This window comes from Protopterus annectens, chromosome 2.part0, assembly GCF_019279795.1.
Source record: "Protopterus annectens isolate FY-2018-M chromosome 2.part0, PAN1.0, whole genome shotgun sequence".
NCBI classification, from domain to species: Eukaryota; Metazoa; Chordata; order Ceratodontiformes; family Protopteridae; genus Protopterus; species Protopterus annectens.
In genome coordinates, this window is record NC_056728.1 from 199,425,591 (window position 1) to 199,445,382 (window position 19,792).

The window sequence follows — 19,792 nt, forward strand, 5'->3', positions numbered from 1 at the left end:
TTGTGGTGGAATGGGTGGCTACTGTGAAAGTGTAACAAACTGTTGCAGTAAGTTGGCTTTCTAAAGATTGTAGTCTCAATAGTTTTGTTAATTGGGTCCTTAAAAACAAGAACATCTAGATAATTGATAGAACTGCAACTCAAATTATAGGTAAATTTCAAAAAAGGTGTGGTGGAATTGAGGTAGTCAACAAATGGGGGAATGTCCTCGCTCATGCCCTCCCAAGATATAAAGATATCATGCAGGTACCTAGTATAAATCTTCCATGGGGGCCCTGCAATTTTTCAAACAAGAATTGTCTCTCCCATTGTATTAAAACAATGTTTGCGAAAACAGGGGCACAGGAGGACTCCATTGCCACTCCTCTAATCTGCTGGAAGTATTGTCCATCAGTGAAAACAAAAATGTTTTCCAACACTGCCTCCATTAGTACAGTCAAAGTGTAAACTTTATTATTGTCAAATTTGTTGGATTTGTTGGATAAATCACTGAACCAACATAGCCCAACATCGTGGGGTATTACATTAAATAATTCTGTCACATCTATTGTTACAAAAGTAATTTGGTCAGAAAAGGGAATTTCTCTAATTTTCAATAGAAAGTCCCAAGAATCCTTGCAGAGGTAACCAACCTTGTTGACAACTTTATTGAGCCTGCAATCAATAAATTTTGCAAGGGGGTAAGTTTTAGAACAGCTAGCATTAGCTATCGGTCTCATTGGCGGGTCTCTAAAGTTTTTATGTATCTTTGGTATTCCAAAAATAGAGGGGACCAAAGGAAACCTAATCTGCAAAAAGGTATAGACTACATAGTCAATTTGACCTTGATCAAACAAATCTTTTATCAGGTAGTCGATTTTCCTGTAAGCTAGGTGTATGTAATTCAATGAAGTTTCCTTCTAAAAATCACCATTAAAAAGATAGCTAAACATACAGTTTAAATAGTTAACTTTGTGCATAATGACAACCCCACCCCCCTTTGTCAGGGCTTCATTATTCTTACATTTTTGTCATTCACCAGACTATTCAAAAGCTGTGTTTTAGTTTTGGTCAAATTAAAAAAAGGCACCGCCATTTCCTTTAGCAATAAGTGCCCTAAAATCTTGCTCAGCAAATTTCTCGAACAGTAACAAAGGTAATAGCAGGACAGGGTTAAATAAACTACTTCTTCAAATTAAGTCCACACTTTCATTTGTGCAATTGTTGCCAAATATAAGTTTAAAATTAAGCTTCCTAAGGAAACGTTTCAAGTCAAGTAAGAGATGCTCAATTTTATCCCTGTTGATAGGTACAAACGAAAAACTTTTGCACAGTAAATCTGCATGTTCATTCAAATAGTTGGTGCCAGTATAATTATAAAATTTAAAGTCACCTTGTGTGTTGTACACGATATGGGGGGAAATCGGTCATTTCAAAAGAACTGTTAATATCCAAGTCAATGGGAGTTAATGCCTCCTCTGTTGGTAAAAAGTTCTGTTCATCCTCCGGGGCCAGAACAGTTCACTTGCTACTGTCTACAACCTCCCTGTCCTTCCTGTGGCCGATTGTTCTTGTTCCGTAACCTCTCGGAACGGCTCACTGTCCTGTTTTTTTTTAGTAGGCGTGGTTGCTGTCTTCTACATCGGTGCATTGTTGTGCTTCAATTGGGCTGTTGATCAAATGGTTATCCTTGTTGTTATGTGACATAGGCAGCTTGGGATAAGCAAGTCCCTTGGAATAAGATTCCTTGTTGCGTTTGATTTTCACTGGTTTTCTTTTTTGAGTATAGGAGATTTCCTTGTCAATATCCAAAAAAAGTTTTGGTAACACCCAGAACACTGTTCAAAAAGAAGATCCCCCATAACCAGTTCATTCAATTTATTGGCTTCACTAATGAAATTATCAATTTCCCTCTGATTATATCTGACTAACAGTTCTAATAGTTCAAGCCCAAACCTGTTGAAGAGTTTTAATAAATCCAAGTGCAAAGGTGAGTCATTTCTTAACCCATTTGAGTACTTCCAACACCTTAAATCCTTGGGTCTAAGGTGTTGGAAGCCTACTCAAAAAATGGGGCAGTGACACATTCCGAGAGGTTATGGAACAAGAACAATCGGTCACAGGAAGGGCAGGGAGGTTGAAGACCGGAGCAGGTGAACTATTCTGGTTTATGGAGGATGAACAGAACTTTTTACCAACAGAGGCGGCATTAACTCCCACTGGCTTGGGTATTAACAGTTCTTTTGAAACGACCGATTTCCCCCACACTGTGTACAACACCCAAGGTGACTTTAAATTTTATAATTACACTGGCACCAACTATTTGAATAAACAAACTGATTTACTGTGCAAAGGTTTTTCTTTTGTACCTACTAACAGGGTTAAAACTGAATATCTGTGCTTGACCTGAAACCTTTCCTTAGTAAGCTTAATTTTAAACTTATATTTGGCAACAATTGCACAAATGAAAGTGTAGACTTAAATTGAAGGAGTAGTGTATTTAACCCTGTCCTGCCATTATTTTTGTTACTGTTCGAGAAACTTGTTGAGCAGGATTTTAAGGCACTTATTGCTAAAGGAAATGGCGGTGTCTTTTTTAATTTGACCAAAACTGAAACACAGCTTTTGAATAGTCTGGTAAATGACAAAAATATAAGAATAATGAAGCCTGACAAAGGGGGGTGGGGTTGTCGTTATGCACAAAGTCGACTATTTAAACCCTATGTTTAGCTATCTTTTTAATGGTGATTTTTAGGAGGAAACTTCATTGAATTACATACACCTAGCTTACAGGAAAATCAACTACCTGATAAAATATTTGTTTGATCAAGGTCAAACTGGCTATATAGTCTATGACTTTTTGCAGGATAGGTTTCCTTTGGTCCCCTCTATCTTTATAATAACAAAGATGCATAAAAACATTAGGGACCTGCCAATGAGACCGAAAGTTAATGGCAGCTATTCTAAAACCCACCCCCTTGCAAAATATATTGATTACAGGCTCAAGAAAGTTGTCAACGAGGTTGGTTACCTCTGCAAGGATTCCAGGGACTTTCTATTGAAAATTAGAGAAATTCCCTTTTCTGACCAAATGATTTTTGTAACAATAGATGTGACAGAATTATTTAATGTAATACCCCACAACATCGGGCTATGTTGCTTCAGTGATTTTTTTATGGGAATCCAACAAATTTGACAATGATGAAATTTACACTTTGTACTAATGAAGGCAGTGTTGGAAAACAATTTTGTTTTAATTTATGGAAAATACTTTCAGCAGATTAGAGGAATAGCAATGGAGGCCTCCTGTGCCCATTTTTGCAAACATTGTTTTAATACAATGGGAGAAACAATTCTTGTTTGAAAAATTCCAGGTCCCCCATGGAAGATTTATACTAGGTACCTGGATGATATCTTTATAGCTTGGGAGGACGAGAGCGAGGGCATTCCCCCATTTGTTGACTACCTCAATTCCACCACACCTTTTTTGAAATTTACCTATAATTTGAGTTCCAATTCTATCAATTATCTAGATGTTCTTATTTTTAAGGACCCAATTAACAAAACTATTGAGACTACAATCTATAGAAAGCCAACCTACTGCAACAGTTTGTTATACTTTCACAACAGCCACCCATTCCACCAGAAAAAAGGCATTGTGAGAGGTCAGTACATTAGGTTGGCTAGAATGATTTCGGATGATAGTTTGTTTATGAATTAATGTGATGAACTGGCTAAGATGTTTCTAAATAGAGGATACCCTGCCAACATGATACTGACTGTACGAACAAACATTGAGGCTGAAAGGAAAAATGGGCCCATACCTCCTTTGGTCAAGTCTCATATCTATAATATCGGTGAGGTGGCTAAGGAAAATGGTGACAGTGGAAAAGATTTCTCTTTAAGCCTTGTTATACAGTTTTATGAGGAAGACACCAGTATCCGGAGAATATTAAATAAATACTGGGATGTTTTCACCTTTTTCAATGGCTTAACTGACAAACTGGGGGATAAACCAGTAGTTGTTTATAAAAAATGCATAACTATTAAAAACCTTTTTAAAAGAGGTGAGAGTCTTTGGAAGTTAGACTTGCATAAGAAACCTGGTACAACCAAATGTGGGAACTGTGGGCAATGCAAGTTTATTTTGGCAGGTGACCAAATAAACAATAATAAAATGTTTAAAGAGCACTTTTCCTTGTAATTGCAATAACTCTAGCATTATTTATGTAGCTAGGTGCCAAAATGTGTTTGTTACTATATAGGAAAAACTAAAAGAAAGCTAAGGGAGCGTACTTATGAACACACATCAGATATTAGAAAAACCAACAAGAATAGCTCCCTAGTAAAACATATTTCCAACCATCCAGATCACTTTTTCCTTTTTGTGGCTTACAGTGTGTGGCAATTAACCCCAGAGCAGGCCCACGGGAAGACCTTTTAGAACTAAGGGAGTTATTATGGCAACTTAGGCTAAATGCATGCAAATTCCCTGGGGTTAATGACCAAGTTTCCATTGCAAGTATATTACAGTTGAAATCGTATCAAGTTTAACAAAATCTTAATTGTTTTTTATATTCTTTTTTATTGACTTGCTGAATTTCTTATTTGTGTATTGTGTATTTTATTATAAATACTGTTTTTATGTAACAATCTTTTTTAATATTGATTGATTTGTTAGGGGTGTGCTGTGTCAGGTGACCAATTATGTAGATATAAATTGGAGCCTTTTCCTTCACTTCTGTATAACTCTGAAGAAGTCTGGATATTTTTTGATGTAAGTACTCAGTTTCAATAAATCATTTTTTGGTGATTCTACTTGTGGTTCCTTAGCACTTGTGACAGCTTTTGGTTATTTGAGCCCGTTTTGTGTTTTGGTCTACTTCTGATTTTAGTTTTGGATATGAATGGACCTGTAAACCAAGGCTCACCTGCAGGATTTTCAAGTGTGCCTGTGGGTTTCACACTCAATGATACATCCAAAGGCACATATTCCTTTGAAGGATCTAGTTTTACTTCTCTACATCTGTTTGCAGTGTAAATCTGGACTGAAAGCCTTCGTTTCTAGGAGCAATTTTGCCAAGTGGACAATAAACTTCATTTTCCAGTAAAACTCACCTCTGTAACTGTGCTCATTTCTGTTTTTCCTTCCCATTCTTGCTCATAAACGTCATGTAAGAACTCAGACATTTTCTTGGAGGCATCCTGCATAGCTAAAAGAAACAAATGCACAGTGCTTAGCTTTATCCGTATGTGCACTTCCAAAATTAAATGCTGAAAAGCTAAACAACTTAATAAAAGCAAATATTCATCAACCATACAGTGGGTGTTTGAAACTCACTCTAAATTCCAACAAAAACAACTTTTAAATGCATTACATTTGACAGCACTGCACAGTTACAACAGAAAATGTCACTCGGATAAGTGTGGATTACTTTAAGATCATTTCTAAGATCATCTAAGATTCTTACAAGTGTGAAAGGAACTAAGGCTTTTAAAAGTAGGCACACTGGAGTATTCTTTACTCCTAGTCTTACTTTTATGTTTAACAAATTCATATCTTAAAACAATACTTAACTTACACATACCCCATGAAACAAGCTGACAAGCTGGCACAATAATTTTGGAAGTGCTTGCTGGCCCCTTGCCACAGAAAGATAACACCCTGACTGTTGTTTTGGTGCTTAACAGCCAGGGAAGGTACAAGTGAGAAGTCCCAATCAGCTTGGCAACTGCTGCAGAGGGAGAGATGCCTGATCCACCATCATGATGGTGACGCCAGAAAGAAAAGACCAGAGCAGCAAAGTATCAAAAGCAGTGCTCTGTGCTGTGGTCAGCCTGCAAGCTGTCAAATTACTCAAAGCATGCAAATGCCAAAATGCACTGCATTAGGGTTTATTTAAAACAGACTGTGGCTGGCACTTGGATGATGGCCTTACAATAAAGGGAATGAAGGTGATCAGAAGGAAGAAAAAAAATGCTGTTCTGCCTTGCATGAATATGAATTAAAGGGATAAGATTTTTCAACAAGACTTACACTTTTGATCATACAGGACACTGTAATACCCTATTGTGCCCTCAAGATGTGACACAGTCTTTTTTACAAACTATAATCTGTAAAAGCAGGTGCTGCAGTGGAATAGTGCCACTAATACAATTTCCAAGTCACCACCTTTTCAACATTAAGTGAATGGCTGGGACAATACCTCTGTGTTTGCAAACTGGGGTAGTGGTCTCTATTTTGAAGAGTAACATGTTATCCAATTAACAAGGGACCACATTCTCAGCCTTGGGGAGATGATGTATGTCAGGATCCTGGAAATGGAAAAAGACATGTAAATGTGCTCCAATCCAGTGCAATAGCACCTACTCCATGCAGCAAAAGAAAGTAAAACATGTAAATGTCTACCAGTGCAGTGAGATATCACCTATTCAACTGTGCTGCACAAGAAAACAAGACATGCAAATTTGCTCCAATGCAGTGTGACAGCATCTATTCAATCCTGCAAAAGGAATCAAAACATGCAAATGTGCTCCAATGCAGTGTGACAGCATCTATTCTATCCTGCAAAAGGAAGCAAAACATGTAAATGTCCTCCAATGCAGTGTGACAGCATCTATTCAATCCTGCAAAAGGAAGCAAAACATACAAATGTGCTCCAATGCAGTGTGACAGCATCTATTCAATCCTGCAAAAGGAAGCAAAACATCATGTCATCCACTTACAAGCAGCATCCTGTCAGTCAACCTACAGTGCGTTTAGCAATTCTGAATTCATGTTTGGTAGGTTGGTTTTATTCCCAGCTCTCGCTCAACAGAACTATCCTAAGTAACAAACTGGCAAATGGAAACCGGCTGGCTAGTAACACACTGATCCAGGGCTGCTGGGCTTTATGGTAGAGACACACTGGCCAACAGGAGCACATACACTCCTCCCTCTGTTAGCATGGATCCCTGGTATAGACAGAGTAGGCTGGCTCCTCAACCCACTTCCCACCGGTAACTACCCATGCCCATTTGGCGACATTAGTCAACACAACCAAATCACCTAGAGCCATATTTTACATCAACAAGTGGTTAACCCTGCCATGGCATGCATTTGGTATTCCATGTTTTCTTATCTTGAGGATACTGCTCACCACAGTGATGTCTATGCAACTGTTTCCCCAAAGGGCACCATGTACAGTCTGTGCTGCTGCTCACAGTTCCAGTCTTTGGGGAGTTTGAGATGGAAACACTCAGCATGTTTTTCAGAGGTGAGAGGAACCTCACCGAGACACAGAGAGAGCATGCAAACTCCAAACAGGCATTGGACAGATTTAAGGATCACACTTGTATCTTGTGCATAGGAGACAAAGACCTTAACTATTACAATATCTGAAAATCTTACAGAACCACTACACATCTTACTGAAATGATAATTATGCATTTACCATAACACTGGATCTTGAATATCCATGCCCATGCACTCAGGCTCTTCCACTATCTCCTGTGATGCAATGACATTCCTTTTTCAGATCAAGTTTATCCATCATAAACTGCAATACAGGGCAAAAAACCCTAAACTACATTTCAAGGTTTTGGCCGCATGGTATGGGCAAAGTTTGTCCACATAATAGGTAACAATTTGGACAGTGGGAGGGATGGTATAGGGGACAGAGATAGATAGTCAAGAACTAGTACTACAACAAATACTTAAATATGCTGTCAGACTATCCATGCCAACCACTTCATTAGATGGGACAGAGTACCCAAATGAAATCATGGATGACATTATGACAGAATACCATGGAGTATGGTGGCCTAAAAGGAAGAGCTGGTCCTGAATATCATACTCCCTGTCTGTTTACAGAAGGTATGCAGAGATGCCCAGGAAGCTACTGCACAAATATCAACTGAGGAATTATTCAAGTATGCAGAAGTACAAGCAGCTTTAGTAGTGTGTGCCTTTGCATTGCATGGTAAAGACCTTTAAGAGGAAGCATTGATATATAAAAATGAAATCTGACAATGAAACCTTGTATAAGGAAATCTTGGAAGCCTTTTGGCCTAATTTGGATTTAGGAAAAAAGGCCACAGACAGTTGATCATGTTGCTGAAACCGCTTACTCCATTGAAGGTAAAGCTCAACTGTCTGTGTACCTCTAGACAATGAAAGATGTATTCTCCCCCATTTGACTAGGAAGGAAAACACTGGCAAGTGAAGACAAAGGATTGAATGCAAAGAAACAATGTGTTTATGAAGTACTAAGTAAGGTGGTTTATTAGCTAGAGCTTAAAGAGTTCTGGACATTTTCTTACGTAAGGGACTGTCACTAAAGAGTCCTCCAAGACAAACATATTAGTTCTGTTGAATGGTCTGGTTTGAAAGGAAAGAGAGTCAATTTTTCTGTTTCATAATTAATATCCAAAGGTGGTGTGAGATTTTTAATGGGGGAGGCTTAGTATGGAGGTGCCTTTGATGAAGCCACTGCTGATTCTTTGGGAATTGAGGGATTGGGAATTTGTATTATGGGGGGGAGATGACAAAAAGAACAGAAATGAATATACTGGGGATGAGAAAAAGGTCAACCCTCTTTGGTTTGCACAGAGAAAGAATTTTTCTTTTATAGAGTTTAAGTGCAGAAGAAACTATAAGGATCTGGACCACCCTTGAAAGAAGACATATCCCTGGCCAGTAAGAGAATTTGAGAAACCATAAGGCAAGTTGAAGAAATATTATACCTGCAGGAGACTGTCCAGATGATGAGAAATGAGACCAGGGAGGACTCTAAAAGCAAAGGGGCTTCTTTTAGATAAGGTTAAAGCAGAGGTGACACAGTTAACAAGGCCATCAGGACAGCAGTGGTTGTACACAGCTTCATTTTCTGGACTAATTTGATTATTAATGCTGCATTTGGTGTTGAAAGGGGCTGCAAACAGGTCATAAGGATTCCTTCCCCAGCAAAAGAATAAGTCCATTATTGCTTGAAGACCGAGGGACCTTTCATGAGGCATCAAGGTTGTCCTACGGAACCTGTCTGCCAAGAAGCTGAACTGGCCATGTATGTGCACTGCTAGAAGAAACCTTTGTGTGGAGATTGCCTCTTCCTGCACTCTCGTAGCTTCACAACAAAAAGAGTATGACTGGGTGCCTCCCTGCTTGTTGATTTATCATACCACAGTCATACTATCTGTGTGTAAGGATATCACAGTCTGTTGAAGAAGGACCTGGAATGCCTAAATGTCAAAAGTGCCCTTATCTCTAGTATTCTGACGTCTAAGTGGCCTTTTGAGCAGAGAAAGTTCTCTGGACTGTCTTTGCTATGCAATACCTCCCTAACCTAGGGAAGGGCATCTGTAGTAACAGTGGTCAAAGCAAGGGTAGGATTGAATGGAACACCCATTGACAGGATGTTTAAATCAAACCACCAGTGGAGATGTCTCTTGCATATCATCATCAATTTGAAAGTTTTGCTCATGTCATTCTCCATTTGAGAGCAGTATACCTTAAGAGTCCGCTAAAGAATCTTCATGTGAAAGCTGATGTGAGGTTCTAACAAGGGTGTTGTTGCCATCAAGCTGCTGAAGGTGTTGACAGCCTGGTCCTTGGATGGTGGTGAAGGCCTCACTAGGAGGTTTAGTGAGGTTTGAATGGAAAGAACATGCTCATGTGGAAGCTTGGCTTTTGTTTGACATATAACAAGATGAAAACCTATGAACACAAGTGTTTATATTGTGTCCAGATGTGAATTTTCTAAGTTAATGGAGATCCTGAGAGACAGGCAGAGCTGGAGAAGGTAAACTCATGCTTGTACAAGAGTATCCCTTGTCACAGACAAAAGAAGCCAGTCATCCAGCTGCAGAACGAGCCTTATTCTTTGGATCCTCATGTCAGAGGCGATCACCTCCATGCACATAGTTAACACTGGGCTGTACAGAGACCCAATAGCAGGGCTCTGAACTAATAATGACTGACACTAACAAAGTGTAGAACACAGGCATGCATCCTCAAGGCCCAGAGAGTACATTCTGTCATCCCCCCTTGTACAGAGGGAGAGGATGGATTACAGCATGACCATCTCAAAAAAATTTTTTGACATACTGGTTTAAGAACCTGAGGTCCAGGATTAGTCTATGGTCTTTTGTTTTCTTTGAAACAAAATGGAATACTGAAAAAACCTTGAACTCTCTCTGGTCATATGTGACCTCATGGATGGTTCTTTTTAGTAGAAGGTATGAGAATTCCTCTTCTGGCAACCTCAGATGATAGGGTGGGATGTCCATATGGGAAATGGACGATCTTTCTAAAAACTGAGAAAAGAGAATGCAACAGCCATGCGATATCTCCCTGATCCATTTGTCCTGTATGATGGCCAGCTATGTGGATTGGTGCAGTGAGATGACCCCTGATTACCTCCACAGTGTGTCAGGCAAGGCCCTATGGGTTCTGCTGACACCTTTCATGGAAGGGACCGTGGCACCCCTAGTTTTGTGGAGCACTTCTGCCTTTCAGGTAGCATCCATTAAAGGAACCCCTACATCCTCCACAGGAGTTTCTATCCTGAAACTGGTTTAAGGAATGTTTGTGAAACTTTTTAAACTACAAGTTCTCACCATTTTTTTAGGTCCTTGAAAAGGACAACTGGGGACTTGTGACCTTGACACCCAGTGCAGACAGTCTTTCCCTCTTGCTCACTTCTTCATAATTTGTCTTTCACGTGCACCAACCAGGATTAAACTGGCTGCTTCTATTCCCCAGCCAAAATAACTCAGTCAGGATATACAGTTTCTTTTCTGGCTCTTCCTCTTCACAGTCTTTTATTGTCAGAGTACTACCTTTTAGTATATACAATCCTAAAATTGCCACTACTTCTAGCAGGCTTATCTTAACTGTTGTATGTTTATCATCCGCTTTTAATTGAGTACATATTTATTTTTGAAATTAAATGATTAATTTAATTTTTATCCTAACTTACTTTTTTTTCTTTACTCCCCCTCATGTCAACCCCTCATCCTGGCAGTTGCTCCTAGATCCACTGTATTACTATACCGTGTATTCATGTTCTCTCTGATGGTGTTTTTACAATGTTATTCAAGTGCAATTTTGTATTGTAATGTATTACAGTGTAATACAGTTGCTCCTAGATCTACTGTATTACTATACCGTGTATTCATGTTCTCTGTGATGGTGTTTTTACAATGTTATTCAATTGCAATTCTGTACTGTAATGTATTATTTTGAAATTTCTGTTGTGTTTGTGTTTTTGTGTTCTACGGTTATATTCAGCATAAGATGGAGCTTTTCTCCCCAGGCCTCTACTGAAAATGGACATATATCCAGTTAGACTAGCGCGGTTAACCAATGTAAAATAAAATAAATAAATACAAATAAATAAGTCCAAAGAGTGATGAAGCATAAAAAGGGGCTTTTGTGAAGGACATCATAAAGTTCCTCACAAAGTTACACAGATGAAGTCAGGCATAGCATCTCATGGCAATGCCCATGCCAGCAATTTTGGCCACTCTAGCTGCCATGTCATGAAAAAGGCAGAGAGACAGACCAAGATATAAGATGTTGAGCATAACTGATGCATGTACCTGTAGTTGTGCACGACAATCATGCATAACTGGTCACCTCACTGTGTCCAATGTTTCTACAGCTAGGATGTGCATTGGATAACTTAAGCCTCTAACAGCAAAGATATGAAATGCATAAGTTTGTGACCCCCATTATACTCTGGCCTTGGAGTTTTTATCTGCAGCAGTGCTTACTGACAGAGCTCTCTTTCAGTCACTTGTGCCTCTACCATGGAGTTAGCAAAAGGGCCCTATCCCTAAAAATCTATGACCTTAGAGGGATGCAATGGACTCAGCCACAATGGTCTCTTGCCAAACCCTTCACACTACTAGGTCAATCATATGGTCAGAAGAGGAACCACCCAAGAAGTAAAAGGGGCAGATCAAAAAAGCTTCCATCAAAATCTAATCATCTGGTGGGGTCAACAGGCCAAGTACTTTTCTGATGCATCAATTTCAGGATTTCCCCAAACTTGAGATCATCTGGAGGATCTCTCCCCTTCTTTAAGATCTCAGTCTTCTGTAAGAGACTCTGCTACATATTCTAAACATCTCCTTTTACACTTGGTTTGGGTGTTTCCTGGGGGCAGGGGTAGTCTGACTCTGAAGTGTGTCCCTGTCTGAAGGTTTTGATACAATCTGCTAGTCGAGATCGTGATCAGATGCAAAAGCAGAAGACTATCAGATGTCATGGGAAGAAGTCAAAAGAGGTGGTGCCATCTTGTTGTGTCATGACAATGAAGTCAATCTCTCCAGTACACTGAACAGCAACAAACTGCCTGCACGAGTCAATGCCATCTGCACAGAGGCCAATGTTGGCACCAAGGTTAATGTTGAGAAAGGTCCAGTATAAAGAAACTTCAACACAGAGACCACTCCTGGACCTGAAGCTGGTTTCATCAATGTGAAGTTGAAAGTCAAAGTCAAAGCCTTGGAAATGATTAACTGCATCAACAAACACACTGCTGACACCAAAGATCTCCTGCCCCTGACTCCACAGGGCATAGTCTCTCTCTCTCTCTCACTGCTGTCAGGTATTATCTCAGGAGTGATGGAACTGAAGTGGTCAGAACTGAAAGGATGATCTCTCTTAGCACTGATGCAGACTGTACTGGGATTACAGTCAGTCTCATATCTCCTAATGCCAAGACAGGTCCCTGAGATGATGCACAGGAGGTAGAGTACTTGTATTCAGATGTGTCCACCCTAGAAATAGAGGGGAAAAGAATGCAACCCAAATCAATCTCACCTTTAAGGAATGTCCTCATATTGTGTTCCAAATCACATTGAAAGTCCTCCAGACAAACTTCAACAATCTAATGGATAGGGCAGAAGGTGGTCTTAAATCTGGTCTTGTGTCCATATACCTGGGCATTTCCTTCTATAAGGAACATCTGCCTGCTATTCTCTCCAGAAAAGGATCCTGCATGATTACAACATTCAGGGAGGAAGAAGGCAGTGAAGGAGTACTTGGAAAGGATGGACTTTGAAGGAGCTCCAAAAAAGGGCAAGCCAGCATCGACCTTTGTAGAGTTAGAGTACATGTTACCAGCTGCAGTTCAGTTCATGGAAATGTAGAATATTTTCAGAGACTTTCTGCCCTTCGTTTCTTTATTGTGCTTATGTGAACTGTTCTTGGGAAGAAGGCCCTTGTTCCTGCACTCCTCTAATGTTCCGTGTCCAAAGAACTTGCAGAACTTGCACTGCTCTTTTAGTTGATCAGTTGCCAAGCACATGTATAAAAGATGGGTGTCCTGGAACAGGATCTTATGACAATGGACACATTTCTTGAACCCTGAGACCTTTTCCATGTTGGGCAACAGCATGCTAACATGACCAAGAAACAAGTGGGTTATCATGAAACACCAAAAATGTTGCAGCCAATGGTAGGTGAAATGTTGGACAAAGCAGCCAAACTACTGACCAGCTCTAAAGGATAATCAAAAGAAAAGAAAAAAAACAGACGACAATGTCCCAAAGCTCGAGTAGTTTAGTACTGTAGAGTACCTTAACACATGTGATATTTGCAGAGGTGAAGGTTTGGCTACTTCTAGTTTTCCTTTTTTTATTTATCTTTTTCTTGAATTACATTTGCTTTGCTTTAAGTTTTCAGTTCTGTTGGAGTTTTAAGACGTCTTGGCTAGGGTCAGTTAGAAAACTTACCAAAGAATTCCTTTGTAAAGAGTGAATAACATCAGCTAAGCAATGAAAGAAGCTGAGAAATAGCATTTGTCCTTTAGCTAGAAATATTTGGAGGCACCACTATTAAAACGGAGTGCTTGTTTGGCAAACGCAATTTACTCTGCATGAAAATTGCTGATCTCTGCATTTTAAGTTTTTCATTTAAGCTATGGTTCCTTCTACTTTTTATCTTTTTCTTGTATTACATTTGCTTTGTTTTAAGTTTTATGTTCTGCTGGAATTTTGAGAGGTCTAGGCTAGGGTCAAGTAGAAAAGTTAAAAATAATTCCTTTGTAAACAGTGAAAACATCAGCTAATTACTGGAAGGAGATGAGAAATAACATTTCTCGCTTAGCTAGATAGATTTGGAGGCATTTCTCTCTCTCTTTAGCTGGATTGCTTGTTTGGCTTCCTTGCTGTACTCTGCCTGAATGTTGCTGATCTCTGAATGCATTATATTTTGAAATGAACTTTTTCATTTAAGGTTTGGTTACTTCTATTTTTTATCTTTTTCTTGTACTACATTTGTTTTAAGTTAGCAAATAATTTCTTTACAAACAGCATATAACAGCAGCTAATTAGTGGAAGGAGCCAAGAAATAGCATTCTTCATTTAGCTAAAAATATTTGGAGACATCTCCATTTAGCTGCAGTGCTTGTTTGGCTTGCTTGCTGTACTCCGCCTGCATACAGTTGATCACTGTCTGCATTTTATTTGGAATTGAAGTTTTTCTTTTAAGGTTTGGTTACTTACTTCAATTTTTTGTTTCTTGTATTACATTTGTTTTGTTTTAAATGTTCTGTTCTCTTGGATTTTTAAGAGGTCTTGGCTAGGGTCAATTAGAAAAGTTAGCAAAGAACTCCTTTCGAAAGAGTGAATAACATCAGCTATTTAGTGGGAGAAGCTATGAAATAGCACTCATTTAGATAGAAATACTTGGAGGCACCTCTATTTAGCTGGGGTGCTTGTTTGGCTTGTTTTGTTTTAAGTTTTCTTTTCTGTTGGAGTTTTAAGAGGTCTTGGCTAGGGTGAGTTAGAAAACTGAGCAAAGAATTTCTTTGCAAACAGAGAATATCATCAGAGAATTAGTGGGGCAAGCTGAGAAACAGCATTTCTCATTTAGCTAGAAACGTTTGCTTGCTGTACTGCCTGAATACTGCTGATGTCTGCATTTTATTCTGAACTGAAGTTTTTCTTTAAGGGTTGTTTTACATTTCTTTTGTTTTAAGATTTCTGCTATGTTGCAGTTTTAAGAGGTCTTGGCTAGGGTCAGTTAGAAAAGTTAGCAGAGAATTCCTTGGCAAACAGTCAATAACATCAGCTAATTAGTGGAAGTAGCTGAGAAACAGAATGCCTCATTTAGCTGGCTTGCTTGTTCGCCTTGCTTGCTGTACTCTGCCTGAAAGTTGCTGATCTCTGCCTGGATTTTATTTTGAATTGAACTTTTTAACTTGAGGTTTGATTACTTCCAGTTTTTAACTTTTTATTCTATTACATTTGTTTGGTTTTAAGTTTTCTGCTCTGTTGGAGTTTTAAGAGGTCTTTGCTAGGGTGAGTTAAAAAGTTAGCAAAGAATTTCTTTGGAAACAGTGAATAACATCAGCTAATTTAGTGGAAGGAGCTGAGGAATTAGCATTCCTCATTTAGCTAGAAATATTTGGATTCCTTTGGTTACCTTGTTTAAAATCTTTTAACTTTGCTTTTATTTAAGCACTGTGTTCGAGTGGGTTTGTGCTCAGTTTACTGGAGCTATGCAGAGATTGCACTGCTGCCCTGCAAACAATTCAGCTCTGCATTGTGAAGCACTGACACAGTTTTATACTCCTAGCCCTCCACAGAGTAGCAGCTTTTTGTTAGTCTTAAAGCAAAACCTGGTCCATCTAGCCCACTCCCCACTAGTTACTACAGTATATACCTGCCATAATGGATGGACAGTTTCCTGGCATTTCTCCAGCCAAACAGATTGACATGGGCATCTTGAGGCAATGTAGCAATTGCCTCATGTATATTGACAACCAATTACTCCTAAATAAAACAAATACAACATGTGAAAGATGTATCTATGCTATGAATTTGGAATCAATTCTTTCACATAACAAACCAGATATTAAACAGGTTGTCAGCACACACAGTTCACCTCTTGTACATAACAAGCTCACAACACATAAACCTACATATGCTGAGGTACTCACTAGAAGCCTACCTAAAGATCAGAGACCGCCCAAATGCAAACCTACTGTACACACTGCAGACCCAACAGAATCCATTACACATAATAATAATAATAATAATAATAATACACTCAACGCGTCTCAGCCATTAAGCCCTAAGGCATAATACCTCAAAACCAAATGTTTTGGTCATAGGCAACTCCATAGTGAGACACACAGATGTCCCCCTCACCAGGCTGGACAAGAAGGTGGTCATGATCAGCTGCCTGTCAGGTGGCAGGATTCATCAGATCACGCACACACTCAAGTCTTTTGAACAAGTATCATTATGATTCTGTCATAGTCCATAGTGGAGGGAATGACTGGAGACATACCTCAATGGACTATATATGGAGAGATGCATGACTGAGCTCTCAGATTATGTGTTCCAGGCAGGTATGTCCCTAGCCCTAATCAGCATTCGACTTTCACCCAGGATGATGCCTCAATAAACAAAAAAATATTGACTTCAACAATTGGCTTAGCTTCTGGGTCAATCCAGGGGGATCTAATATCTGAAAGCCTGGAAAGATATGGTCAACAGACTACACTGCTTTGCCAGAGATGGTCTTCACCTGTCGCCTCTTGGCTTTCGGTTGCTGGCAAAGGTGCTTGCCTCCCTCATAGTGCCTTTTTTAGGCAATGTGATAACAAAATTCCTGATGTAAAAAAAAAAAAAAAAAAAAAAAAAAAACTAGAGACAAACACAAGGTTATGCTACTTAATGTTAAGAGTCTAAATAGGAAACTGTCATCACTAGAAGTACTCCTTCCTTACCATGGAAGATGTCAGTGCAGTCACAGAGCCATGGTTCAAGGCTGCAGAGAGCACACTGGCCATGCAAGGCTACAATGCTTCCCACACGTTTTGACCTCAAAATGATCATGAAAGAACCAAAGGCAGGGATGTGTCCATCTTTATTAAAGGCAAATATACCTCAACACTGGTCAAACAGTATGACTCATTACAGCTACTCCACCTCCAACTAACTGTAGGTAAAACCCCCTTCCATACCACTGCTAGCTATAAGTCCACCACCATGAACCAAAAGAACCACTCTGCCTGCCTGAACCTACTTGAGTCACTGACTATACAGCCAAACACCTTGGTCATGGGTGATTTTAACTATCATTCCATCAATTGAGAGTAATATATGAACACAAACATGCTTGCCCTAAAGTTCTTGGACTTTGTTAATACAAATGCTCTGGAACAGATAGTCTGCATCCCCACAAACATAGGAGGGTCCCTGCACTACCCCATGTGTGTTGCACTCCCTGGTAAGGTCTGATCATAAATCAGTCTCCTGCGAAGTAATGATCATACCTGACCTATCTGACCCACCCCCAAGAGCAAAAAGGATGAAACATTTCTCCAAAGCAAACTATAGCCTCCTAAGTGATGGCATAAATAGTTTCAAATTCCCTGATGCCTCCATCAACAATGACTCCTGTCGCTCATCCAGTCAGGAACAAATAGACAAGTCTTTTTGGGTTCTGTTCAAGCGGCTTTATTATGTACAAACACATCAGGATTGAGGCTTAATAACTAACTTAGATAAACTTATATACAAACTAGTAAACCAAATCACGGAAGGTGCAAAAAGTTACTATAACCAAGTACAAAGCACCTCGGACCCAGAGTTGTAAATTAATTTCCACTGTTTTTAACATTTTTTACTTATTAGATTAGATTGTGAGAGGTTCCAGGTTTTACATATGTAATAACATTAAAACTCAATATAAACTGATAAAAACATTTCCCATTTAATAATTAACCAACCAATAATGAAACCACATTTAAAATTAAAAAAATATATAAATATCTATGTATATTCATTCAAGTTTAATAAAATACTATAACTTAACATTCAGTTACAATCACATTTTATAGAACATATAATTAACAACCATCCAATGTCCTCAGTTTTGCAATTAAATAATGAAGGCTTTACAATTAAATAACAAGACTTACTAATTATTACTTAAAATTCTCTACAAACATTAAAACTCAATATAAACTGTTAAAAACATTTACGATTTAATAATTAACCAACCAATAATGAAACCACATTTAAATTTAAATATAAATATCTATGTATATTCATTCAAGTTTTTTTTTGCAAAATCTTTTTATTAAGATTATATCAACAATATACAAACACAACTAATTACAAACAAAAACAAAAAAAAAAACATCTCATACAGAAAGTTCTACAGACAAACTACCTATATACAACTCTCATCCATATCTAACTGTGCTGAAAGTACGAAAGTAAGGTAAAGTCATGACAGTATATATTCATATACCAATTTCCAAGTATCCCTCTGTGCTGCTTTGTGCCTCATGGAATACCACAAATATTTGTGCATTCAAATGCTTCCTAGCAATAAGTTTAAATCCTTCCCATGATATCCTAGACCTGTCTTTCCAATTTAGGGTGATGTAATATTTTATCAACATAAATGTTATTAGAAGGTGTATATTCTTAATATTCAAACCTATTGGGGGGAATATGTAGGAGGGCAAATTTCCAAGATAAGGTTGATTTTTCATAACCCATTTTTTTCTAATCTGACCATATTCATTCAAGTTTAATAAAATACTATAACTTAAAATAAAATTCTCATAAAACAACATGTTACTCCATCTAGTGGATATCTACATAATTACAAGTGATGTATATACATATGTAAAACCTGGAAACCTCTCACAATCTAATAAGTAAAAAATGTTAAAAACAGTGGAAATTAATTTATAACTTTGCAGATCTCAACTTAAGAACAGGAATGAGGGATATCATATCATTGAGACCTGGAACTTTACTGGCTTCTAACATTATTTGCCAGTACAACTCTCTATATTCCACTAGTGTCTCCCACATACCACCCCTAGGGTCAACAGCCACTGTTGCAAGTTCAGTCCTTGAAACACTTCTTAAAGATACAGCACACACAGTCTAGTCTACATCCTCCCTCTTTGAGAAATAAGTCATGCAATACTGATGACATCAGTTGACATGCAATCAATATAAATAATTCTTTGCCATGCAATTATACAGAACTAGATACATATATACAATCAAGTCCAGGTTGCTGTATATTTCACACTAGGTCTGGAAATATGACCAAATGGCACAACATATAAATGAAAATGAGGTCTAGCAACCGGGACTGCCTCTGCTGAATGTTCAACCTTAGGGACATCAGGATCTTCATCAGGAATGGAAGTAGAAGTTAAGACAAGTTCTGCAATAGGACCACTGTCTGGACTGCTCTGATCTAGAATGTGTATCACAGGAACAATGCTGCAACATCAATTCTGGTACAGGAAGAAGATGTCTGCGATTTCTTCTGTACTCCAAACCCTCAGATTCTACGAAGGAGGATCTCAGCTTGGTACATATACCTGGTACTTGATCAATCCTAAGTCTTTCGCTGTTTGTATCATCACTGTCTCTCCTTCTTTCAATGGACGAAGAAATCTGTTCAATTTATCATAGCTGGACTTCTGGAAAGAACGCTTTCTAAATAATTGGGCTCTAATTGTTCTGTTGTTCTTAGTTTTAGGCCTCAACAAACTGGAACTAATAGGCAATGTTGTTCTGGTTTGTCTAGACAGAAGTCTCTGAGCAGGCGAGTCAAGTATATTGTCACAGGGTACGTTTCTGAGATTAAGCAAATTCAAAAAGACATTGGTATTGTCACGGTTTGACCTTTCAAGTAATTGCCATTGGACTGTGGATATTCTGGACTACTACTAACATGCACAAAGTCCCATTCTTTTGCAAATTTCTGAAACAACTGACTAGTAAATTGAGTACCACTGTCAGAAATAACTTTGTGTGGACTACCATGGACTGAG

General features: G+C 38.6%; 1 protein-coding gene across 4 annotated transcripts in view; it reads right to left on the reverse strand.

The window, feature by feature from the left end:
* BIN1 (bridging integrator 1) overlaps nt 1–19,792 on the reverse strand; it is a 2,421,789-nt gene that overhangs the window by 1,447,535 nt on the left and 954,462 nt on the right. For all 4 annotated transcript variants that reach the window (XM_044060666.1, XM_044060667.1, XM_044060664.1 and 1 more), the window contains exon 4: nt 5,097–5,191. In XM_044060666.1, coding sequence (XP_043916601.1) covers nt 5,097–5,191 — 95 coding nt within the window. The remainder of the gene's footprint in view (nt 1–5,096; nt 5,192–19,792) is intronic.